Raw genomic sequence first — 26,866 nt, 5'->3', positions numbered from 1 at the left:
ATCATCCAAAAGAAATATATATCTTTAATAGTGAGACGATGTAACGAAGTAGGATTAATAGAATTACTGGTATCGATTACATCTTTGGTAATTTTTACTTGTAATCGATACATCATTAGAGTAATTTTTAGCTGTAATCGATACATTTTAAAGTATTTTTTACTTTTAATTTACTCCAAATCTCCTGTGATTAATCAAGACATTTAAGAAATCGTTACATCTGAATAGTAATCAAAAGCGAAAATTTTAATTCCAGGCGTGCTGATTGAAAAGCAGTTTTAGTAAAGTCCATCCATGGGAGTCAACTTTTGGTCGAATATATTTTTTTTGTTTTTCAATAATTTTCACTTTTAATTTACTCCAAATTTCGTGCGAGTACTCATTACATTCGAGCAATCGTTACATTTGAGTAATCAAAAGTGAAAATTTGAATTTCTCGAGCGCTGATCAAATAGCAACACCGACCACGTTAACCTTATTCACAAGAGTAGATTTTTGGTAAAATATATTTATTTATGGCTAGAGTACCCAAATAAAATATTTTGAAACATTATTTTCCTGGAATGGCTTTATATAATCATTAAATGCAGGTTTACATGTCAAAGAGGCGCTGTCAGGGAGTGTAGATGAAGAGAAATGGGTGCTGAAGGAATGGCCTGAAGGTCTGAATCGCAGTAATCAACTGTACACGAAGAATTGGTTATGAATACATCCAGTTTAAACACAACCCCGTTGGGGTTGTGTTTGAATCACTCGTGATTATTCCGAGCACGTAACCAAGGAGTCACGTGGTACAATTACGAGTGATTCGTAATTTTGGTGTGTTTTTGAATCACTCGTAAAAATTACACCCGGGAAAACCCTTCGTGATTATCTGACTCGGCAGCTATCGGTTGAGGTGATTGCGAAGGATTGACTATTATGGATACCTAGTAAACAACATGGCGGACTCCATGATGTTAATGTACACATGAGAATTTTGAAGACGACAATGAACAATGGTGCTTGGTGTGGTAGTTTGACTTGAAGGGGAAGTGAGTGAGCTCGAGGGCGATTAGAAATTGATAGCGTCTGAATAAATGTGGAAAGTGCATTAGAAGTGGGAATAAGAGTGGAAACACTCTTAGTAGATGTGGAAGGAGATTTTGAGGATGATAAGCTCTGGTCAAAGGAAGAAAGATCACTTGAGTCTACCGATTGACTATTTTTTTCTTCATCTTCGTGGCTTTCTGATGAATTCTGTTGCTGAAATAACCAATGATTACAATGCTTATATTTTGTGACATTCTCAACTAAGCTACACTTGGGGTCTGCCACGCTAATGTTAGTATTACCTCAATATTAAAAATGATTAGTGATTCCTGCAAGTCTTCATGGCCGTGTGTAGCATTCTTCCCTATCAGTGCTATCACACGTTTTTAAATATGAATAAGCTCACTAAATTTAGGGGCTCCACCCCAGTCTGGTTGCCCTCACGATTGTAGCACGCTACTTTAGTGGCAGATTTCAAATCTTCCCAACGCTGAGGGAAAATGTATTAATCACACCAGGTGTTATGAGATTTTTAAATGGCAATTTATGGAAACTTAGTTTATCAGCAACATATATATTGCTACATCTTTTTCTATTTTTGAGTAAGTAGTTATTTTTGCGTTTCATTTAAGCTAATACTCTGTAAAAATAATTACTCTATGAGAAAACGTACATTTACCGAAAAATATGGATCAAAAATGGAATAATAAGAGGCTAATGTAACGTAAATATTAAAAACGATTATGTTTAATGGTTTATTAATGATGAATTAAATATTAATATCGCAATACGTTTCATTTTACGAAGTTTGCCTTCAATGAATTGCAGAAGCATATATTTCTGCCGTTTAATTTAATTTACGCCGCACTGATGAGGAATTCGTAAACAAATGAAGGAAATTACGACGTTGCCACAGCCACCATTCGTGATCCGTCTCATTACAAAGGCTCCATTACGACTTCGACACGAAAAGTTTCAAACATACCAATTGCCCTTCGTGTTGGTGACCGCTCGTAATGGACCGCTCGTGATGGTGAGTGGGTAAGATTATTACGAGCGATTCAAACACAACCCCCAAGGAAAGACCCCAGATTTAACTCTACATGCAAGTGTTGAATATTGTTAAATCTTGTTGGCGTTTGATGTGCTATTCTCCCTTTTTTGACAACCGTAGTATTTTTCTAACCTTTCTTCAACTTCCACATGCAAAGATTGTTATAATTCTTGTTGACGACGTGGAGAAACAATGAGATTCGCGTGAAAATGGGCAACAATTCTTGTTGCCAACGAGACGCAAACAAAAAGGGAGTATTGTTAAAAAAAATAGTGGCGTTTAGTTGTACGCGTCGACGCTCCTACGCTTTGCCCTAAGTACTTATTCCTTTGCAATTTAAGCGGAATTTGATTTGTGAAGTAAGGTAGTGTCGTTGATCCCAATTTTTTTCGTGAGTAATAACCATGGACAATTGTGTCTGTAATTTGTGTTCATTTGATTTGTGAAATAGCAGTACGTGTCGATTTTCTTCGCGAATACTTTTCCTGGTAAAATGTGTTTCTAAAGTGTGTTCATTTGATTTGTTCAATTAAAAAAGAACGTTAAAAGTTATCTTTGCGAATGAGACTAACAATTTATAAATATCTTCTCCATGGCCAGAAGGTCTGAATCGCAGTAATCAACCGTATACGAAGAATGGGTAATGAGTTCATCCAGAAAACCTCCCCTTAGGAAGACTATTTTCATTCGACCCCATCATTCAGTCTCGCGTCGCCGTCGGGCAGAACGATTCGCATTTCGCAGAGAATTCAGTTATAACTAGTGCTGTCAGCCGAAATTTATATTCGCGATGATTCAAATCCTGTACGGCAAATATTGAGAATGAATGGATCACTCATATGCCGACATCTTTGAATACCGAAAAAATGCGCCTAAAGGCCGATTTATAGGAAAAACGAGTCGATGGGCGCTTGAGTTCATCAAGCGGGTTTGGGAGTGGTGTGGGAACATATTTGTGTCACTTGTGTTCGAGTATTGGGTCCATAAGTTTCTAAAAAAGCGAAAAAAAACACTCAAAATTTTATTGATATGGGCGGAATGGGCGAACGACTCGCTTATTCGCCCTCAACAATACTTAAGGTCGTCTTAGTAACCACGATGATATAAACATTAGGAGTACGTTTTGAACTGAATATTTACGTCATGGTGAGAAATTTAAATTTAATGACACTCGCGATCACATTTAGTTGCCATCCACTCATTGGTCATTTGCTTCATAACGAATTCTCAAATGCCCCCGTAGATGTTAAATTCTATGTATAAGTAATAGCAATTAGATATATTTTACAAAAGTATAGATTCGATATGTGTCGAATGGGAGCCTAGCAAGCAAATGTATTTCAATAGTGCAGTATGAACAATGCTATGATGAACATATTTATCAAATTTCTTCGGTCCTACATAAATAGCTCTAAAGATACGCCAATTTGCATATTTGCTATCATTATCGTATCGAATCATCAAGTATACTGACACGTGAATTGAAAATTCGCAATCCTATTGATTTAACTTCCAGTCTGTGATCATTAACCCTTTAATTTCTGGTCAACTATGCGTGGATATAAATTCATGTATGTTATAGCAATTCGATATATATTAAGGAAACGCAGATTCGATATGTATATCGAATATGATACTACATACAAAACATATTTCCATTTGGCATTGTAAGAAACACTTAGATGTAACCATTCACAAAATGTCATTGGTCCATCGTATAAAGTAATCATGTTTTGCTAATTTGCGAAGCACCCTAAACGGTTTTTCAGGAGATTCTAAATTTCCATATGGCACATGTCTCAACGCCGAAATCCGAGTTTGAAAATTCACCCTTCACGACAATGTAAAATCGAAATCGTTTATTCCTCGGAATTGTTTCGACGTACGAAAATTCCAAGATAGCCAAAACATCAGTCAAAAAATCCTACACCTTATATTTCAAGGAATTTTTCGTACGATTATTGCAAGTTGGTCAAAAAAATTCCGAAAATTTTCCCATAAGAAAAGCATTGGAAGCTTTCAAACAATAATAAAAAATACAAAATATCAATTCGTCGCTATGGCAACCACATTAAAAAATCAACCAAAAAATCTAGTCTATGTCCGTTGAATATCATGTTCCTCAAACGTTTAAATGTACAAAATAAAAGCGAAAAAGTTTTAGTTCCATAAGGCTCCCATGTTAATTCAAGTCGATATATCTCGAAAACTAATCGACTTTTTCAAGGTTTCAGATATTTCCTCCCGATGAATTTTTTTTTACTTTTACGTCCAATAAGCCAAATACCCCCACCTATCACATTTTGGGCTGCGAATTGTGATGAATCAGTCAGTCAGTGAGTGAAATCGCAGCTTTATTATATTTAAATTAGTAATAAATATAAATTATGACCGTTGTTGACAAGTAATCGAATTAATTGTAACGATTACTTTTGCATTAATTTGTACATATAACGATTACTTTATACGAAAATTTGGTTACTTACGGTGAAAGAGGAATCGTTTCTTTTGCTGCAATCGTTACTTGCTCGTAATCGACGATTCCTTTGCTCATTTCACTGATTTTCGTGGGTCTACGGATAACTTTCGAATCCCTGAGTACCATAATTTGCTCGTTTAGATTCAGCCACTCTTATGTTGTACCCTACTTATGAAAGGTACAAAATACGACACTCCTTGTGTCGTTACAGCAGTTATAATTACATGTATCGCCAGTGAAATTGCAAATTTAGCCATTTCTACGACTCATATATTCCACATTTTTACTCCAATATTCGACAGTTACCTGGTGTTCTCTAGAGAGGATATTCTTACAAAAAGTTATTGTAATTGGAACTCTAATATTACTGATTACTTTTTAAAATCGGTAATTTTAATTTTTACGAAGTAACTAACCCCGCTATCTATCTAATTGCTCCCCGCTATTCTTTCTCGGTACTTTTACCCACACTGATTTTGACTAGCGAAAAAATTCGCTTCAAAGCTTCGGTGAGTTCGTAAAAAAATTACCGTGGTCTGGACGCCCCCTTTGATAACCTGGCATGCTCGTTCGGTAATCTTAATTTTTACGAAGTAACTCTAATTGATCTCAGTTACTCTTTCTCGGTACTTTTACCTACACTGATTATGACTACCGAAAAAATTCGCTTCAAAGATTTGGGGCAATATTAGCGTGGACTTAACGCCACCTATCATTCTTCTGCTGAACTATAATAGCAAGTTGCCATGCTCGTGAGATATTGAAATTGAATTGAGCTGATTCTTAGCTGTATCGATACCTACCCTAGTTGCACCAAAAGGATTATATCTGTTTATATTTAAGATTTCGAAATACATCGGTATACACATTTGCAAATCTGTGTATTATACATATTTTACACATGTCTGATGATCGATGGTCCTTGATGTATACCTGAATCTTTAAAATATACAAATAATATCCTTACGGCGTAACCAGGGATCATCAGACATGTATAAGATATGTATAATAAACAGATTTACGACGAGTTATACGTATTTTATTTATTTATTTCCATCGCCCCGAAAACAGCTCAGAAGGCCTTTTACATCGGAGGGTATAACATGAAACAACAACTATCACACACAACCATGCCCTGGATAGGGGCAACCTACCCAGGCGGGACTCGAACCCGCGACCTTCGGTTTGGCAGGCGAGGACTTTACCCCGCCGCCACCGAGGCCGGCGGGGCCTATTCTATATAAAATCCATAATATGGCAGCAGATATAATACGTATAATATCTAGATATTATCTGTATGGTAGAGGAAATTTGCATGTATTTTATACAGATATAATATGTTTACAGTGTATACCATGATACGTATTAAAGCTAGATACAATCCTTTTGGTGCTACTAGGGTAACTGTCGTATAAAGTGCCTTCTTAAATCCCTCTTAACCCTTAAACCTGTGACATGCGGTCTGAGAGACCGCTGCGCTTCTAAAATTATGAATATTTTCAAAATTAAGATTTCAAATATCTATAATTCTCGTTAGCTTCATATTTCTACATAACAAGGACATCCCACTCTCAAAATTTAACGTTCCTTTTATTAATTTCTGTAAATTTGCAATTGAACTCGATTAGCGGTCTGTGAGACCGCACGTCACTTACTAAGAATGCATCAAGAAAAGGAATAAGCGGGATAAATTACATGGCTACTTAGCCTTCCAACTTAAACATTTAAGGCCTTTTTTGAATCTGGCGAAATATTGATACATAAATATAATAATTATAACTCAAGTGTTTTTGGCATCAGTTTTTTCGATCCTGCTTCAAATCACAATTTTTTATGATAAATTGGTTCGTATTGGGAGTGTAAAAATTTTAATATAAGTTTTGAAATAGTTAAGCATTCAAAGAAAAATTAAACAAAACAATAAAAATTGCGTAGAAATATTTTATGAATTTTTGATTTATTGCGGTCTCCCAGACCGCACGTCATTGGTAGTGTAACAAGAACTGCACGTCACTGGTTAAGGGTTAAGAAGCCCCCTTGGATTCAACTCAAATGTTGGTTTGAATGGGTAAGGATGGAGCAGTGGCAGATAAAGTAGGAGGTCGGATTGGGGGGGGAGGGAATCACACCTTTTTTTTAGTTTTTTCGCCTAAAAGTGAGTGAAGAGGCTCACCGAGGTGGAAGTCGCATCGTTTCACCACCAAGTAGTCCTCTTCGGCGAGTAGCTGGAGGTGAGAGAGCCGGGCGACCAGCACGTGACCTCCTCGCCTCACCCTGTCCAGAATGCCCCTCTCCGCGCTCCGGTTGTCGTCTTTCGAAACCGAAGGCTCGTGCACCTGGGCCGTGGAACTCAGGTAGCGAAGACGCGAATCCGCCGCCTCCTACCGGGTGAACCCAGAATGAAAAACACGGCTGTAGTCCAGTGGTGTCATGGTGCTGGTCAACAAAGCACAGAATAGTCAAACAACACTTTTATCAAATTTTTTGCTCATAGTTTCTAATATATGCATTCGTAACCAAAACAGAAAATTTTTAATAAAATGTAAATAATAACTGGTAATAAAAAACACAGACAGAGTAATATTTCTCTTCTGAAAAATTTAAGGAAAATGCGTTGCTAATTTTGCCATGACGTCACTGGGTTGTAAATGTATACAATACGCCTAGTCAGGCTTAAAAATGAAAATAAGAGATCCACTGAGATCAATCGAAGGGTAATAGAAGGTAATGAGGCATATTTTGCAAATGTTACTCTTCTCAAATCAACTATTTTATCAAGGAATACAAAGCTACTCTAATTAGACCAGTTGTAACTTATGTAAGCTGACAAAGAGACATGGAAATTATCAAGTCAGGATGTAGAAAACCTAAGAAATTTTGAAAGAAAGATCATCAGGAGAATCTAAGGCCCAATTGGAGGAAGAGAGAGATGGAGAATTAGGATCAACATTGGGATAAATGAAATAGTAGAAGGGAATGATATAGCTAAATTTGCCAAATCTCAGTAGTTCCCTCAGTTTCAATGCTATTGGTGGAAATGCTGGCTCGTAGCCATCGAGGTTGCTATAGATGCCTAAGCACACCCCGAAATTCTTCCAGCTTTAACAAAAATATTGCGTGCGACTGACTAAATACAACTTTAGCTAGCTTTTAGATAGTCTATGTAAAAACTTTTCAATGAATGGCTAAGTCTTTTCAACCTATATTGTGTATTCAGAACTATGCCACGACTGTGATAACAGTAATATTGGACAGACGTAGAAAAGGTTTTCCCAGCATAAAAGATCGATTAAAAAGAAGGGTACAATCTGTGCATCAACGAAACACGCTATTGACAACAAACATGCTATCAACAAAATTTTTAGTCAGTCTCAGGAAATAAATTTACTTAAAGGTCATTTAAATGAATGGTTTACATTTAAAAAAAATGAATAGCTGCAATCAAGCAAAATTAATTATAATCCGATGTACCAAAATTAAATTTAACAATGTAACATAGCCACGAAAAAAACAAATGACTCCACGATATTTCAATTGAAGTACGTCTAATTTGTACACTTAAAAAATTTTTTTTAAAGTATTTATTTATCATATGCCTGGAATTCTAATAATATAAAGTCACTCACAGTGATAGTCCGCATCTTTTTCAATTTAATTATGATGCAATAAAGCCCTGCGGAAGAGTATTACATTTTCGAAACGTTGGCGAACTGAAGTATTTTATTAAGGAGACATACACCGCAAGGAATTTTCCGCTCAAGAAAAATATGTTCGTTTGCATAAAAACCTTTTTTGTTTGTGATTGCACACTCATATGGTGTGACGTAAATATCGCACTAAAGGAGCACAATTAAGTGGAAATTTAATCGTAATTGTAATCTTAATGATTACTTATTCGTAGGGAAATTTTAAATCATGCTTAGTTATTAATTTGACAGTGTTATTGTGATTGATCTCAATCACATTGTTTGAGTTCTTTCCTCATCGCTGTGCGTACCTTGAGGCTAGCCCTGTCCGCAGCTTCGTCGATGATGCCGATAGACAATGGCTGTCCTCCAGAGTCGTCCTCTAGGGCCCTGGTGAGGTCGTCGAGGGTGGAGATGGTCATGGAGACTGTGGGGAAGGTGAGGAAGGCCACCAGGTTGCCGCAGTATGTCGTCATGACGACGATCACCACCAACCACCAAGTGCCGATCACGATGCGACCGCTGTCCGCCATCGGAACCTGGATGCCGCCTGCGAAAGCGAGAAATGCTGAGATCCCACATATTCACAACAGAGCACTCTAGTCCCTAGATGTGTCGACACCCACTCCGCTTTTAAATTCGATTATTAAATTCTTTGTCTCTCGTCGCTGACGGGAAGTGCAATCCGAATTCCACAGTGGAATAAGCTATAATTAAGGATACCAGTTGGCTGGACGAAGTTTGGCATAAAGATGGGGGACTGGAAATGATTGGTAGAAATTTTCCGAAAACCGGAATTTTCCGTCACCCGCCATAGTTACGACGTTAAAATGGCGGAAATTTCGCACTTTTTCGGGACGGGCTTTTAAAATTTATTTTAACATTCCCGAACTGTGCGTGCAATACGGATGATTACTGTAAATTATTGAAGCTAATATGTGGCCAATATTTTTTAAATGCAGCCATGTATTCTTCCCATTTTTGCAGTAGTACGATATCTTACGTGTATTGTTGCAGGAGAAATCTCTAACATTTCATCAATTTTGCAGAAAAAATAGCACCAAAAAATTACCGAAAAATTCTCAGACACAAATTGCATTGAATAATAACGTACAATAAATTGCATTGAAAATTTCCTAGAAAATTGCGCCAGAATTTCCAAGAAAATGCAAGAAATTGTCTAAAAATTTTGCTTTGAAAATTTAACGAGAAGTTGAATAGAAAAATGCAAGAAAAATTGTAAAGATACTTTGCGCGAACATTTTCTATAAATATTTAAATAAATATGTCTAACTTCCACCAATTGAAGCCTGAATCTGTTGAACTTATTTTATAGAAAATTGCTCGATAAATTTCATTGAAAAGTGCACGATTTGCCGGCCTCGGTGGCGGCGGGGTAACGTTCCCGCCTGCCAAACAAGAGGTCGCGTGTTCGAGTCCCGCCTGGGTAGGTTTCCCCGGTCCAGGGCATGGTCGTTTGTGTACGTTTACTTGTTAAATTTGTTGAACACCCCGGTGTAAAATGGCCAATAAGAGCTGTATCCAGTGGTTTGAGAATAAAATAAAAATAAAAAAATAAAAATAAAGATTAATTGTCCAGAAAATGCACGAGAAATTGCATAGGAAATTACACGATAAATTGCCTATAAAATAGCATGAAAATTGGATCGAAAACTGCACTAAAATTTGTTTGGAAAATTGCAAGAAAAATTGCCTAGATAAGTTGTGCGAAATTTTAATAGAAAATTTCGCGAGAAATTGCGATAAAATGTACGAAAACTTGCACGGAAAATAGCACGAGAAGTTGCATTGAAAATGCACGAAAAATCCTATTGTTAATTTCACGAAACATTGAATAGAAAATTGCCTTGATAATTGCACGCAATATTGCACAAAATTGAATCAACTGGTGCTAGGAAAATTGCATATAAATGTACAAAATATTGCATGCTAAATTGTTTATTTAAGTTCTCGAAAACTTTCGTCAATATGTCAAGAAAATTTTCTCGACAAAATGTCTCAAAAATTGCGCGAAATATTCATGAAAATTGTCAACCAGGTCCGTTTTACTATGGGCACGGAAATCAAAAGATTAGAACTGCATTTATTTCTCGTGATGGCGTGGACTTGTGCGAATGCAAGAGCGAAATTAGAAGAGGTGATATTTCGCTATCTTACGTCCACGTAGTGTCGCATGAGTTCTAGCAATTCACCGCTTTACGTGACGGAATTTTGACTGCTCCTTCGTACACACGTAAAACTGTTCAAGTACGCGCCCCATTATAAAACAGCACGAAAATTACGAAAAAAAACGCAAGAAAAACGTACGAAAATAGGAAAATTTGCAACAATAAGTGCACCAAAAAAGAAAAAAATAACTAGAAAAGTTGCGTGAAAATATACACCCATAAATTCTCTAGATTATTCATAAAAATACCAGAAATACTGCTAAGGATAATTAATGTAATTAAAAGTAATAATATTCTGACCCTAATGGTATAAATATCTACATATTATTTAACCGGTAATAATTTCTATGTTCGTTTAAAACGCCACCATTTACATTAAATGATTACATCCAATAGGTATTAAGAAAACTTATTCAATATGTATCATTTTATAGGAGCATGAACCATTCAATGTCTTAACTTATGACATGATCACGGGATTTGAGATTAGATTGGATTTAATATGGTAGTATGAAAGTATACCGTGACTAGCCACGGTGATAACTTTTTACGGAGTCACCCGCAATGCACAAATAGCGCGAAAAATCCACAGAGGAAAAATCATTCGCCTTGACCGGGATTCGAACCCGGATCTCTCGGAAATCGAGAGATCCGGGTTCGAATCCCGGTCAAGGCGAATGATTTTTCCTCTGTGGATTTTTCGCACTAATATGGTAGTGATAAATCCCGTAAAACCTACTTTTAGTGATAAATCCCATTTTCGAATTTGAGGCTGAGGGAACCAAATACTGACTACTTAATTCGGCATGGATGACGTTTTTTGTAAAAAGCAATGACTTTTTTCTTACACTTTACTAATAGACGATTTAACGACCCCAAAAGAGCAAAAAAAGTATAGTTTACCCAAGTTAAAAATTACTATGAAATCACCTCTACGTTATTTTGACCTTAACCCATTAAGTAATCGATATAGAATCTGCCCAGCGTCAATTGAAGAGCATAGCTAGGCAAGCGGGTCCTCATCATTATCTCAACATTCGAGATACCGCTAAATCGCTTTCAATCGATCGAAAATACTGCCCTCCGAGATACCATAACACCAATCCTCGTTGACTAGCGTGCATTATGAACTTTTTTTCGGTGGGGCTTGGGTGATAATCAAGGGGAATCCTGTGGTACGGAGAGATATTTTGGTTTGAAATAGGCGTCACGCAATGTTTTTCCCACATTTATTAATGATTGATTTATGAATACAGACCTCAGGCTCGTTCTGTTCATGCGTTGATCAAAATATCCTTAAAAGTAATTTACTTTCGGTAGCGATGAAATCTTCATTAAACTCGATCACTGATTGGCTTGACTGAGCGCAAAGTCTTAGATCAGTATGCGGTGACACCTCGCGTCGCAAAAACCGTTGAAAAGTTAATTTCAACTCCTGTCGCTCCCAATGATGTGGCAGGGTTGGTGGTGCCCCCTCGCGGCGGCCGATTCCATGGCCAATCAGCAACGACAAGATATTTAATCCTGGCGCCTCACGCTGACCCCTCAACTTCGGTGTCCCATTTGGATTATCGTTCTTGGCGGATAATCACGGAAGTCCTAATGCTGCTCCGGCACCAATTGTTGGGTGACCAACTTCTGTTGCGGCCTACGATATTTGCGAATTACACGATATTTTATGAAAAAATTGTCATATTCAGAAAATTTTCTCGGGTTTTCCGCCGGTTGATGTCGTCCAGGTCTCCCGGAAGCCGTCGTCCAGAGAGACCTGGACGACATCAACCGGTGGAATACCCGAGAAACTTTTCTGCAACTGATACTCCGGGAAAACCTAAGATCATCCATTGTCCTATCCATTAGAGTTTTAGCTTGGACAAATGTTACCTATTTTCTTGTAGAAAATTCGATTTCTCCCCTGATCAATCTCGTATTTTACTGATGTAAAATGAAAGTTTTGCAATCACTCGTATTAAAATCGACGGAACACCCGGGAAATTAGACGACGAAGCCGCTCGCTAAGGGGTAAGGGGCTAGTCCCATAGCGAGCGCGCGCGCAGTGCCGCGAGTTACAGAATAACCCTCACGTGGATGACGTGAGAGATGAGGGCAGGACAGCAACGAGAGAGACTCACCCTGTTGCAGGAGCGCTCCGTAGACGTACCACAGGCACTTCCATATCTTGTCGAAGGCCGTCAGTTTGACGGCGATGGACAGTTTCCTCTTGGCCTTCCGGGTGATCCTGCTCTTGTGCCTCAACCCGTGGAACTCGTAGTACGGAGTGAGGTTGTGAACCCAGTAGAGCACGGGACCCATGACCAGAACGGACACTGCGATGCACAGCCACGTCTGCAAGAAGATCCCAACCACATGATGTCCACAAGGGTGATGCCCCTTTGCGTATGACGTCACCAACTCATGAATAAGGGTTGGACACTTTCACATATTTTTTTTCAATTTCAAGTAATGATAACGTGGCTGAATGAAGAAGACTTCTTTTCTTTCGTAACTTATATTTCCCAAACATTTACCGAATGTTTGAAGTCTTTGCGGGATTTTCACCGGTTTAAATCGTTGCATATCACCAACGTTTCGACGAACGACTCTTCTGTCGTAATCATGGTGAATTTTCCCGTAAAGTTTAATTAATACTAACTCCCCGCCAATGTTCCATGTAAATCTAGCCATCTTTCACGCTATTTTTAGCTCGCTTTTTCCTTTCTTCGTAGGTCTGCCTGTTTCATCGGCGGAATCTTATGATTGATTTTTACCCCTCTTCCCATTGCATGTGAAAGACTGCTCTTAAAGTGAGCCGTTAACCGTGCGCCGGGAAAGAATTGCACCATATCTACGTAATGATTATCATGAAATACGGTTTCAGGTCTAACAGCGAGAGTCCCTCGAGTGTGACCACCCAGATCTCGTTCTAATTTGGCTAGGTAACAGAGAATGAATACCCTTGATGTGTGATTTCTGTTTGAGCCGCCAACGTCTAATACCTTTCGAGATATTTGCGACGGAAAGTACCATAAAAACGCAACCCGCTGCACAATAATGGATCCTAATCTCCTTAGGCTTCTTGTACGCACACCGATGTTGGATGGCCGGTATTTTACCGGCCGTCCAACATCGACTTGACCTTCGACCTGAAGACGCTGATTGCAATGTCAGCGAAACTGTTGTCGCCAAAATCATTGTATTGTCAACTGGGTGGTCGCAATAACGGATACAGAAATAGCTCAAGGGGGGAGGCGCACAAGATATTTTGAGCTACCTATACTTTTATCGTTATGAAAAATAATCTAGTCACATGCAAAGTTTAAGATAGTTTTATTGAAACTGATTACATGCATATAAAAGACAGTGGATGAGAAACCCTAGGGCGGGCTCGCAGGTTACACTTCTGGGGGCAGGGTCTGGAAGCGTTAGCTTATCACCTCTGCGCCTCGGAAGGGGGAGGACTGGAAGGAAAAAGGAAGGAGGCGCCGCTGCGATAGGAGCCCGACGACGCCTCCTGGTAGGGGATAGGGAAGGAAAGGAAGGGACGAGGAATCCCGCACCGTCACAAAGGCGGGCGGGTTCTATCATCAGCGAAACCAGGCAAAGCCATTAATGTGCCAGCGATTTTAGAGGATTTTCCAATGAGGAATCCATCGATCAAATCGCTAGATGCCTATACAAGACAATGTTATCGTATGATATAAAAAAGTTACAATTGTGGTTCTGCAATCTTCAGAAATGCGGTCAGCCCCGCAAGGGGGGGTGCGCGCCCCCTATATGTATCCGCTACTGGGTGGTCGGAGTGAACAACAGCAATTATGAACGAGAAAAAAGATGAGTAAGAGTGACGATACTCACGTCTGGGGCGAAGGGCGCCATGAAGATGAGCGCACGGCTCAGCACTTGCGGACGGGAGGTGAGGAATGCGTGCTTCTCGGCCGCCACGGGCGCCGTTGCGGACACGCAAGACTCCAGCCCAGGCGACACCACGAAAGCACTGGCGCCCAGCAGCGCCTACGAAGGGGAGAGAGAGATAAAGATGGAAGTGGAATGGTATCTTGCAGGCAAACAGGCCCCCCTTCAAGGAATCAGAGGCGTAACTATGCGGGGGGGATGAGGGGGTAGATGCCCCCCCCCCCCCAAAGCCTCAGAGAAATAAAAAAATATTTGAAATTATTGTCTAGTTTTGACGTATAATAACTGTATCTGCTTAAAGTTAAATTTTAAGCGCCAAAATGATGTAAAATCCATTTCCAGGCATGTCTTTTTTCAAAACATTTCCCGGAACCCCCGTTGCCTGGAGGGGGGATCGCCCCCTCTATCCATTTATCTATCTATCGCTTGAGTTATCATTATGATGGACGGAAGAATGATCTTGTGATGCAGACTTCAGGATTCATCCAGCGTATTGTAGAAAGATTTTCGGACGAGAAAGCAAAAGAGGTGCTATTTGCACTCGTCCGGCTACACCTTGAATATACAGCGAGCATATGGGATCCGGCAGAGGCGTAACTATGGGAGGGTGGATTTGCGGATAGATCCCCCCCAAAGCTTCATAGAAATAAAAAAATTCTTAATGCCATTGTCTAGCTTCGACATGAAATAACTGCATCTGCTTAAAGTTAAATCTTTATAGCCAAAATGATGTAAAATTTATTTCCAGACATGTCATTTTTAAAGAAATTTCCCGGACCCACCGATGCCTGGAGAAGCCATTGGTGGTGGGGTGGGGGGTGGCCACTAGCCATCCCATCCTCCCCAAAGCATATTCCTATTTACGCCACTGCTTGGAATTGAATGGAGTGTTGAAAAATAGTGCTGTGTTGCTGAAAGGTCGGGGAATAACATGATGCAATTGAATGCTGAATAAAACCACCCATGATTCAGAAAAAAATGTGTTTCATTACTTATCGAACTCTCCTCGTATACCTTATTGTTTTATTTACTACCTTCCCCATTTTCTATAGCAGTGGCTGAATAAGGAAGAGAATGGGTTCAGACACCCCAGATCCCCTCCTCCAAAGCAGCAACCTCAACCAGCCCCTTATCCAGAGCAATATTAAAGATAGTTGCTCAGTGGAAGGACTTAGCTTTTGGCTTCTGCGTAGCAACACGCGCTCGTGTTTATATTCACTCCGAAGCAATCACCACGAGATAATCCACAGGATGTCGGGCACACAATTCCCATTCTTTCAGAAAATTTACGAGAAGGCAAATCGTAAATTAGGATTTATTAAAAGAATGCTTGAAAAAATGCAATGAAAGAGTAAAATAAAGATATGATTATCTTCTCGTGAGACCTCGTTTGGAGCACGCCGAAAGTGCCCGGCGTCTGTATGAAAAAGGAATGGTTGCGTTTATGAATAGAATACAGAGGCGAGTAGCAATATTTGTATTAAAAAATTGTATGATAAATATATTAGTGTAACTGATTTAATTAGTAATTTAAAAAGGGAAAGACTAACCTATCAAAGGGAAAAATACATTTAATCTTTTGCGGAAAATTCAATGAATACTTATTGCCTGGTGTTAAAGAAAGTGGGGTAGCCAGGAATTTTTCGGGGGGGTCATTTTGAAAAACAGGCTATTAAGTAGAGGGTTTTAAACTAATTATAGCACTTTTCATAATCGATAAAACTTCATTTTTCAAAGAAATCTTTTGTAAATCCATGATTTTTCAATTTTTTGTTTTCTTTTGTGATGCAAAGTGAGTGTGCTTTTATATTTAGGGGGGGGACCGGACCCCCATCGCTACATCACTGGTTCAAGATATTCTTAGAGAGCCTAATTATTATGGTAGAAACGTTCACAAGGATAATATTAGGGGATTAGACAGCAGCACCGATAGATTTAACATGTCGTTTATTCCTCGTACTATTATTATTATTATTATAGTACTCTACCGATTAAGGTAGGTTTCCATAGAGTGTTCAAGAAGTGATCTGGGAGCCTCCCTTTCCTTCCAGCACTGCCTTCTTCAATTCACTGTAAGGCTTACTCTCTTTCAATCTATCTAAAAATCCGAAGGACCATAATACCTGCCATAGTTTATCTCTAGGATAGCTTTACTTGGACTAGGTAAAATAGGATCTGCATGTGTAGTAAATTAGTTATTATTTTTGTAAATAGTAACTATCTTCATGAATTTTTTGGCATGTCATAACTCATGCATGAACCACTTACCGCGCTAACTTTTCAATTTTCCATTACGAACTAGCAGTAACGGATCCAGGATAAGAAAAAAGGTGAGGGGCCTATAGGATAACCTTCCAGTGGTATTGGGGGTCCGAACAAATTAATCATTTGCCTAATTGGATACTCAAGGGGAATCTATAGCCCACCTAATGGATCCGCCACTACTAACTAGTAGCTTTATTTGCATGATAGCATATTCGTCCTAAGAAGAATAGGAGTGAATAGAAGCCTCATGAAAACCTTGTCTAGAAGACGGTATAAAATTATAGGCCATATTTTGATGGCCTGATGCAGACAATCGTCTAAGGACAAGCAGATGGCAAGAACGGAAAAGAAAGTTCTCGAATGAAATATATGGAACAGCAGGGGCGGATCCAGGATTTTTTTCTGAATGGGGCACAAGTGTCTGACATGTTTTCTCATATTTGAGATTAAAAACAAAATAAAACTATTGATTACCGTAGAAATTATTCTCTTTATTTTGATACGATAGTTATTGGTATTAAATTAAATGATTGAGGCTCTGTGATACAAAAAAACGAACGTAATGATAACCATATCAAAAATCTTGTTTTTTTTTTGAGCGTCTGGGGGGAGTACATGCCCACGTGCCCCTCCCCCCCCCCTAAATCCGCCTATGTGGAGCAGGAAAGAAGGATGTGAAAGAGAAGAAATACGTAGGTGTGAAAAGATTAGCTGATAGGATAATTAAGTGGAGGTCTGCTTCAAACCAATCTTAGGATTGTTGACCAGTGATGATAATTATGAAGAATATTCTAGTCCTTAGCACTCTCCTACTGTCTGGTCTGACCGCGTGTCGTTGTCCTTAATGCTTTTGCCCAGGGGCGAATCCAGGATTTCTTTCTGGGGGGGCACAAGCAAGGCCGTATCCAGGATTTTTTTTTCTGGGGGGGGGGGGGGCAAAAGGATACCTCGTAATAGAAAACGAACGCAATGATAATGGGACCGTATTAAAAATCTTTAATATTTTTTAAGGGTCTTGGGGAGCACGTGCCCCCCTGACCCCCCCCCCCCCCCCCCCTAGATCCGCCTATGCTTTTGCCTGAGTCCGGTGAACGAGGGAGTTTCTGATTAAGGCTAAGATGGGCGCTGCGTGCCTGGTTTGGAATCACCCTGTATCACGAACCCTGGGGGTAGATTGCACGGTACCTCGTGGATGCAGGTGTAGATTTCGCTCACCTCTCCGCGGCGGACGATTTCGACGGCGCCGGCGGCCAGGGCCGAGAGGTTTCTGGGCGTGCCGGGGGCGTCCTCCTCCCGCCTCGCCCCTCCGCGGTCCTCCTTGGGGTGTACGAGCGAGTAGCTGCGAAGAAGAGAATATTCGAGAATCCACACGCGAGGGAGACGACAACCATCGGCCAAATTCGGAAGTAGAGCCCCGAGGATACCAAGCACCTGACCTCAGGAATACACAAGTGGTTTCATGGTACCGGAACGCCGTTCCGGCACTAAACATAATACACAAATACATAATAGTCATGCAACACTTTTGTCAATTTTTTTGCCTCAAAATTTTTAATGTACACTTTCGTAACCAAGAAATTTGTGATAAAATTTAATAAAATCTTGTATTAGCCAAAACACACAAAACACACTTCTGAATAACAGTTAAGGCCCCCTCGCACTGGCAACTTTCATTAAACAACTATTTAGTTGCTTTGAGGAATTTCAAATGAAACACACGGCATTGACTGTGGCTCCGCGCACAGGCGACTTTTTAGTTGCGGCAACTATAAAGTCGCCCGTGAAGGCATTGCTAATTTTGCCACGATGTCACTGGAAACCACGTTAAATAATCATTGGCATTGTCGGGTATTCTATGATTTTTTTATTTAGCTCATCATAACGTCGTAAGTAATTTATTTTATGCATTCATATTTCTGCATAATACCTTTTGGCTGCCATTCATTGCTACAATCCATCATTTACTGTGACGGTGGTTCATGGGCTTAAGGCGTTTAAGAAAGGTCTCAATGTGTAGGCGAGCAATCACTTTTTCTTTTCTACTCTACTATTGTAAGAATGGTGTTTTTTATCTAAGTCCCGGATTTATGGTTATTAGGAACCCTTTATGTAATCACCTTGAGCTCGTAGCGAATACTTCTGCTATAATTGATTACTTCCTCAATCTTCATTGCTATTTGCCACTGCCTCTAGGTATCAAAATACCTCCTCGAAACAAGGAGAAATCCTTCTTGACATTTTCTACTTTATTTTTCTATGTGGATCGACGATTTATCCGATTACTCCAATGTTATCATCGCAACACTATCCTCGAAGCGTAGGTCATATTGGGCAATTCCTCCTGCACCGTCAGCGCAGCCATCGGTGACTTGGGTTTCGAATTGAAGGGTGGATCGGAGGGTTAAATGGGGCGAAGCGGATCAAATGGCGCCCGCTCCAGAATCTACGCCTCGAAGACGGCAGATTTCGCTCTGAATTACTCGAGTCATTAACTAATTGTTAGTTGCAGTTGGCCCTGAAATCTTGTAAATACCTAGTGCTGTGCGAGAGTCTCGTTTGGGCCGGGATTCTTGACAGACAGTCTCGCCCCTTCTCGACAACCGTCGAGACCCCAGGGAAAGGCGGGAATTTCAAATGAAGATCATCATCAGTCGGCAATGGAGTTTACTATAGTATCCTCTTCGGTATTTACTCATTTATTTTCAAATAAAAATAATAGAGACTTCTCGATGGGTGTGGCTTTACCGGCTGATATTTGGCCCCGCTCCTTGACAAAATTTCCGGCCCTCATTACACAATACGTACGTTTTCGCGCAGTTCGATGCACAAGAGCTTTCAAATGCCCGCTCAAGTAAAAGTAAAGCAGGTATTAGTCCAGAGAGCGCGGAGACCAGGCAATTCTTTCATCTCTATTCTATTCATCTGTCACCTACTACTCTACCATCGAGTATACCCCGGCGATTAACATCAAAATGAGAAGGTTCTCCATCTTGTTTTAAGTACAGTTTTTGCCACACAGCTAAAGGCACTTCTTCTAATAGAGCAGGTATAACATTCGGTACGAAATTATATTAACTCTATCCGCTGATCTTGGTTGGAAAACTGGGTGGCTCCGTTGGAGACAGCGATCCGATTATTATTCCCATTATTCCTCAGGTCGAGGCAGAATCATCTACTGAAGAAGTGCGTGATGAAATTCTATTTTTTTCCAAGTTATTTGAGGTTTTCGAAATTTTTCTCTTTTTAGAAATCTATTTTTTATAACCGTGTACTTAGCTAGATATTTATCATAAGGAATTTCTACACATCGTTCTTAGAAATTCATTAGTACCTCACGGAAGTTGAAATGGAATTCTTAAGTAGGTAATTCATTTTCAAAAGAGTCTCAATATTTTAAGGAATTACAGAAATTCTGTACTAAAGTCTAAGGAATTCTGTGGGAGTAGTTTCAAGGATTTTCTAACTGGGATGGTCCTCCAGTCGGCCTGTGCTGACACCTCTAGCCGATCGAATGTGCTGTCACTTTTGCACATTACTGCTTACTGAAACTTGGGTAATTCTTCGCCGACTAAACGTTCAACACTTGTTCCAGATATATAATTCTGAGAGGCACCATTTATTTCCTCTCGGAACTCATTTCATTCATATTCCTGATGAAAATTCTCGAGGTCTTGGTGAGAGCCCTGAAATTTTGAAGGATTTTTGAAAGAGGTTTGTAAGTCGATATGTTGCTTTCTCCGCCCCACCTAAGATGGAGTGCTAAGCATTCACTCATTTTGACCTGTGTGGGGTTTTGCTGGCTTACGCACTCCTACGCAAATATTAGTCTCCCAGCCCTAAGTAAAATTTTAAATGGGATATAGTACTTCAAAATAATAAGCATGTGTGGCTAAAGGCTAGCCATCCAAGATGTTTCATGGTTATCCTAGATGAATTATGTAGAACTACCATTTTCCCCCTGGTTGTGAAGGAAGCATCGAAGATTCGAAGAAGCTGCATGCTCGATGATTTTATACCCATGCCGATTTTAGAATAAACATTGTCCGTGCACTGTCCTTTGCACAAAAACTTGAACACCTTCTTTGCCACGAATTCGTTGTCTTTTTGCTAATCTTGAAGTTTAAAGTCGGCATCGATTTTCTTTATCTTACTGTTCAAGGATCCCACAATGAAGTATCTGCTACAGAATAACTTCGCCTATTTCGGAGAGTAAACTTACCTGAAATTCAAATTTCGGGCCAGTTCGTCCAGTATGTCAAATATCAATCCTTTTCGCTCGACGATGCTGCCAGAATCATTCAGATATAGAGTGCTCCACGGAGGGTTCTGAAATTAAATACATAAAGTTGTGGTATTCATATTTTTTTAATTTCATTGGCATGAGCATTGTCCAACAATAGACCAAAATAAGTCTCACATTAGCATAAAACATGAAGTGACCGCTACTATATAATTTCCTCGCCGTCCGAGCGGTGCCGCATGCGGCAAAGTCTCCTCCTTGTGCTAGCAACCACTAATTTCACATTTTAAGCCGCATTCACACAATGTAACAAAATATAGTTTAAAGAAATTTTGCAATGGAATGCAGTTCTTCTAAATGGAGATGTTATGTAAGAATGCTATTCAACACTTTTTAAGGGAAGCACTTTGGCAAGGCAAAAAAATTATATAAATTTGTTAAACAACATCGAAAATGTGTTTTATAACAGTGCTACATGTTTCCCATCGAGTGTCGGTTAATATCAAAAGAAGATATCTGACAATATTTGATAACTTTGTTGCTGTCAAGTTGGGACGCCTAAAAAAACTACCTTTTACACACCTCGAAATAAATTGGTGGACTACAACAAAGTTTTTCATTTCATTAAAGTTAAAATGTTAAAGTAAAGTTGAGCCTGAGACGATAGAAAAAATGTATGGTGGGACCGATGTTTTAACTTAGCATTTGCATTTATTGTTTACACGATGGAGTCTGTGCTCACATGAAAAGTGACGATCTGCACGCGTTTGCCCCGGAATCCGTGGCGCGAGTGCGGGAACACGTGATCAGAGGAGAGGAGGCCCACCCTGGGGTCCCACGTGGCGGCCGCGAGCAGCATGGCGGCGCTGCCGGACGTCGAAGAACCCCAAGTGACCACGGCCGCTACACGCCACTCTACATCGTCCTCTTCATCCACCTCTTCCTCCCCACCTTGGACGCTCTCCTGCAGGAACAGGCACAGGCATTGAAATCTCCTAACGTCACGTCCCAATGTCAAGAATGAGAGAAAATCAGCAGAGACAGATTGAGGCATTGAAATCTCTTATCTTCGAATCCCAATCTATGTATCGAAAAAAAGGCAACAGCGACAGGCACAGTCAGTGAAATCTCCTAACTTCGGATCCCAATGTCGAGTACGAGAGAAAAGGCAACAGTGACAGGCACAGGTATTGAAATCTCCTAACTTCGTGTCTAATTGTCGAATATTCGGAAACCAAATCACCACTAGCGGCGCTGTCGTCGCTGACGTCATAATCCAAAATGGCCCTCAGTCCGGGTATACTTCTCGTAAATAACAACACATTTCAATTGCAATCTCCGTGATTCTCCTTATTGCTGTGGATTCGATTGCGCCGATCGGCACCGTTCTTCGTTTTCGGACTATATTGCATTCTAAGGAAGATGAGTGGCAAAGTTTTTGTGACTTATGAAGAAATTGTTTGTTATTTGGGTGGAAATTGCAGCCAACGAAATATCGTTGAAGGGGAGTGCGTTTTAAACGCGGGTTTGGTGATCACTGTGGGGCTTCACCAAAGAAATGGCTGTGAATTAAAAATAGTGGCTCTTGTTCTTCAAACAAGTGGCCTTACCAAGGAGCCGCTTCAAATAAACGGACTCATTAGCCTAACAACTGATGAAAAATCGAGATCCGGAAGTTTGATTGCTCTTGCAAAGCGGGACAGTCAGAAAAATGCAAGCACGTAGCCGCAGTGCTATGGCATTTAAATAGGTAAGCATGTTTGTAGTTTTTAGATCGTTTGCACAATAGCATAGATGTTGAGTGGTAGTAGACAATAGTTAACATAAACGTAAAATTCATCAGTCGATTACAAACAATGGATTCAGGAGTGCATTATTGTGTATTCTGCATCGCGGTTGTTAAGATGCTGTATACATTTTTGTGTTAATATCAATTTGTACGATTACATGAAAATTATATCATTGTAGTCCGCCAAACAACTTGACACAAATAACTAATATAACCAATTTTACGTCTAAGGAACGACTTAAACGAAATAGAAGAATTGTCATCCACTGACATAAAGTGCATGTGGAACAAGAAGAAGAAGCAGTGTGGAATTAATTACTCGGTGGGGAGGATCAAGAATTTCTGTCATGTGAAGACGGTTGCTGCAAGGTCTCCAGTCTCGGAGGCATTTAGTGATAGGGCGTTAAAGGTACAGTCACTTTCAAAAGTCGGTCCCCATAGCTGGCGCAGCCGTCTCCGTTATTCTCCGATGTCGACCTTCGCGTATTGCTTACACGTTCCTTGTCCACTGGGGATCGATTCAACTTGATCAGGTAGTACAAATGGTGCAACTTGACTACTTTAACCGTCGTCAAGAGCCCCACGCACGATTTCAGAGGTAGGAAGGCCGCGTGAACCTCCCCCCCCCCCCCCACACAGCCAAACAATTCCACCACCGAAGAAAGCGGAGAAGAATATATGGGTTTTTCCGGCAAGTAACCCATCGCACGAGGAAGAGAGGAGACATCTGTTTAGTTTGGTAAAATTATACAAAACATATTGTGCAAATAAATTTTCGGAGCATTTCGAGCATGTTACTCCAATATTTTTTCTTCACATCGCCTGGTGAAAAATACGTAAATATATACGCCTATGTAAATATTGTCATTTGCGTCACGGTTACCATCCGTCATCGCGTTCATCCATGCCGGCGGTTAAAGATTTTCAGACATTTTTTCAATGTTTACAAGTTAAATAGCAGTCACTCCCCAAGTAGTGCCTACATTTTGAATAACGCAACTTATTCCCATACTGTGAATAGAAAATCAGAAGAAGTTTTTTAATTTTTACCGGTCAAAACTACCGGTACGGCGATTTTTTATGGGAGAAGATAATTTTGCATTATTTTTTCGAATAAGCAATTGGATTGTCTTTAAATTTTATTGAATTGCTTTTAAGATAAACATAAATTTTCACTAAAAGAAGCAGCGAGATGTTTATTGGCATCAAGTGAAATGGCAGGCTGTTAGACCATAATGCGTCGTAGGAAGTGTTGTCCTTTTGTTTATGGGAAATACCCTTACATTAATATTGTTAATTTTTTTAAGAAAAACAGTGCAAGCAACATGTGCGTGGAGTTATGATGGTGAGTCAACCAGTTATGGTGGTCATAGAAAAACATCATTTACCTGCCTTTCTGAATTGAAGATTTTACGAATCACCGTGTCTGCGCCCCTCCCAACTTGAACTTACCCCTTTAATTAAAAGTGACGCCCATTCGCATTAGGCCCTTTCATTCTAACCATATCCTTACTTTCATCCTTCCCCTCCCCCCTAACCAAAAATCTCTCGACCATGGATAGCATTTCTTCTTTTTTTCCTCTCCATCCTTCTCACCTTTTCCTTTCTTTTTTATACTCACATCTCGGATGCCTTCATTCTTTGCTTGTCCCTCTTTTGTCGTCGCCTAAGTTTCCACACCGTCAAACGCTACATCCCAAGCAGTATATTTGGCAGCTCATAAGTTTAATTTGTATTAATAATGCAGAAATAGTCATTAGGTACCCAACACGGTATATTTTTATCGGATGAATATTATGCGTGCGTAGTTTAGTGTCAGTAGGAATATGATCAGTATTTGTTCGCACGTAAGACTGACTCAAGGTATTCATTACATGAGCTTAAGGTCTATTTATGATGTAAAATCACTTATACATAATAATGTGTAGGATATTGACCTGCATGATATCAGCAGGCGCCAATTACGACTGGTTTTAGCAGAAAAAAAAGAAACGAAAAAGGGGGAAGAGTTAACCTCTCAATGAAGGGGCAAAGATAAAACATATAGTATTAATGTGCCTTTAAATGGTAAGAAATAGGCACACAAGTCATGTAATTAATGCTTCCGTTGGTATTTTCATTATAGAAAATATATTTATGGTAGCTATTAAGACATTCGAACTTTCGATGAACATAAAGATATCGGTTAATTACTTCCTGATACCTCGAATGTATAAAGCATTATTTAAATATTTGTTCATATAGGATATGGTAGTAACGACTGGAATAAATATGATACAGAATTAAACATTACAATTTAGCGCACATTAATATTTTTGATTTCTCGCGTGATGAGACACGTAGAAAAATGTAGTATAAACCATGGTAAACATATGTATCCTAAGAAAATTGTTAGGAATAATGAATGCGCCAAACAGTGTGTTTGAAATACTTAAACATAGAGCAATATATATTGATGGCGTTGGTAATAATGTTTTAAAGGTATAATCTAGAAGGTTATTTTGTAGGAAACTTTTTGAATACTCTTTCAGACGTAAATTCCAATTTTCGTTTCTTCCTCATATGTGCGTTGCGACGCAGATACGTCTCGTTATTTTTTAGTGCAAGCCAGACTACTCGGAATATCCATCTCAGAATACTATCAGGGTGGGAATCCCATGACTGAGAACATATGCTTCGCCTTGTGTTGTGGCACTGGGAGTCGGGGAAGTCGCGAAGAATTTAGGAATAGTGAAGAATGCCTCGGGAAGACTTGCGCGGACGGTGAGAGTAAGTCAAACTGGCCCGTTCAAGACACAGAAGGCATAGCCAATACCCGAAGTTCGACCTCCGAGAAAAACGTAGTTGCTCGCGCTGGCCGTGGGGACCTACTTTTGAAAGTGACTGTACTTCTTGCCTCTAACCCTCGCTCAGCTTTGGCTTTGCATAAGTAAGTGAATATTCTAATAGTTTCATATTATATTGTTTGACAGCAAGTTATTTATGAAAATTATTTTTTCAGAACTGGAGGACAAGTAAACCAAGAAGAGAAAACCTAAGCGGTTCTGAAAGTTTTATCTCGTAAGTACTTGAAATAGAAATTTCTCACTCTAATCACTAATTTCCTACGGACAACTTAGCATATCATAAAACAGTATTAGGACATAAATGGCTTCTTGCAGTGGTGGATCTATGGGGGGGGGGCGGGCTATACTTCCCACTTGGGTGCACAATTTACACTAGATAGAATGGTAATTTTTCGGATCCCCACTACTGCTGGGAGATTATCCCCACTTAGCCCGACCCCCGTGTTACAGGGGCGCAGATTGGAATTAAGGCTAAGGGCCCTCCCCTTTAGATTTTAGGTGCAAAGACTGTGGTGTCTGAGGGTGTGGAATACTCGCCAGGGTAAGGGGGAGGTGCGAGGGCCCTCCCCTTGAAAATTTTTCAGATAAATGGTTGAAAATGGTGAGTTTTACGGCCTTCTGAGGGATATTTTACTAAAGTTTACACTTTTGTATAAATAATATTAATCCAATTAAGTGAAATGTGTTAAACTGAAAAATATTCTGAGCTCTGGGGGGGTTTTATCCCCCAAAACCCCCCCTCGCTGCGCCACTGGAGGCAACGCATTACATGAGCGGAAATATCTTTCTAGTTACCTCATCTTCATTATTGCTCATTCATTTTGATCCTATCCCTCTTTGGATTTCTTAATATAGAAGGTGTTCCAGGATGAATCGGCAATAGCTTCACGTTTCAGGAGAATGTTAGCTTATTCTTACAGGGGACTGTGAATAACGTTAGATATTATAACTACCGTGGTGATTGACTATGACAGTGGAAGATTGACACAAAGGTGATGTACTGAAGGGGAATGAATTCACGGGTGATGTTCATCATTGTAGAAATATGCCACCATTCTCTTTGTGGTTGGCATAAAATAAAGGAAACACATATCAAGCACAATCAGCGCAAGTTTCAGATCGCTTCCTGCACAGCATAATGTCTTATTCTGCGTTTCCATGGTAATTGCAAAGTGCATCCAACAAAATGTTTGTGTTACCATAGCTTAGTAACAATGGAGTTGCCACCCCATGTTTATAGGACAAAAATGCTTTCAATTTTATACCCTACCACCTCCTGAAGAACTGCAGATTCCTCCTGAAACATCCTGTGTATGATTTACAACTAGGGAGCATATTAGGGCAGAAATGACTCCTCCTTTACCTCATCTTCAT

General features: G+C 39.7%; 1 protein-coding gene across 1 annotated transcript in view; it reads right to left on the bottom strand.

Moving 5' to 3' along the window:
- Positions 1-26,866, bottom strand: part of LOC124155267 (ionotropic receptor 93a) — a 45,501-nt gene that overhangs the window by 4,681 nt on the left and 13,954 nt on the right. The window contains exons 8-14 of the mRNA XM_046528986.1: positions 21,600-21,821; positions 20,837-20,943; positions 17,833-17,956; positions 14,296-14,451; positions 12,573-12,786; positions 8,563-8,801; positions 6,739-6,946 (exon numbers count right to left, since the gene is read on the bottom strand). Of these exons, the coding sequence (XP_046384942.1) occupies positions 6,739-6,946; positions 8,563-8,801; positions 12,573-12,786; positions 14,296-14,451; positions 17,833-17,956; positions 20,837-20,943; positions 21,600-21,821 (1,270 nt within the window). The remainder of the gene's footprint in view (positions 1-6,738; positions 6,947-8,562; positions 8,802-12,572; positions 12,787-14,295; positions 14,452-17,832; positions 17,957-20,836; positions 20,944-21,599; positions 21,822-26,866) is intronic.

The sequence above is a fragment of the Ischnura elegans genome, chromosome 3 (genome assembly GCF_921293095.1).
Source record: "Ischnura elegans chromosome 3, ioIscEleg1.1, whole genome shotgun sequence".
Taxonomy (NCBI): Eukaryota; Metazoa; Arthropoda; class Insecta; order Odonata; family Coenagrionidae; genus Ischnura; species Ischnura elegans.
This window is presented reverse-complemented; position numbering and strand designations above follow the sequence as displayed.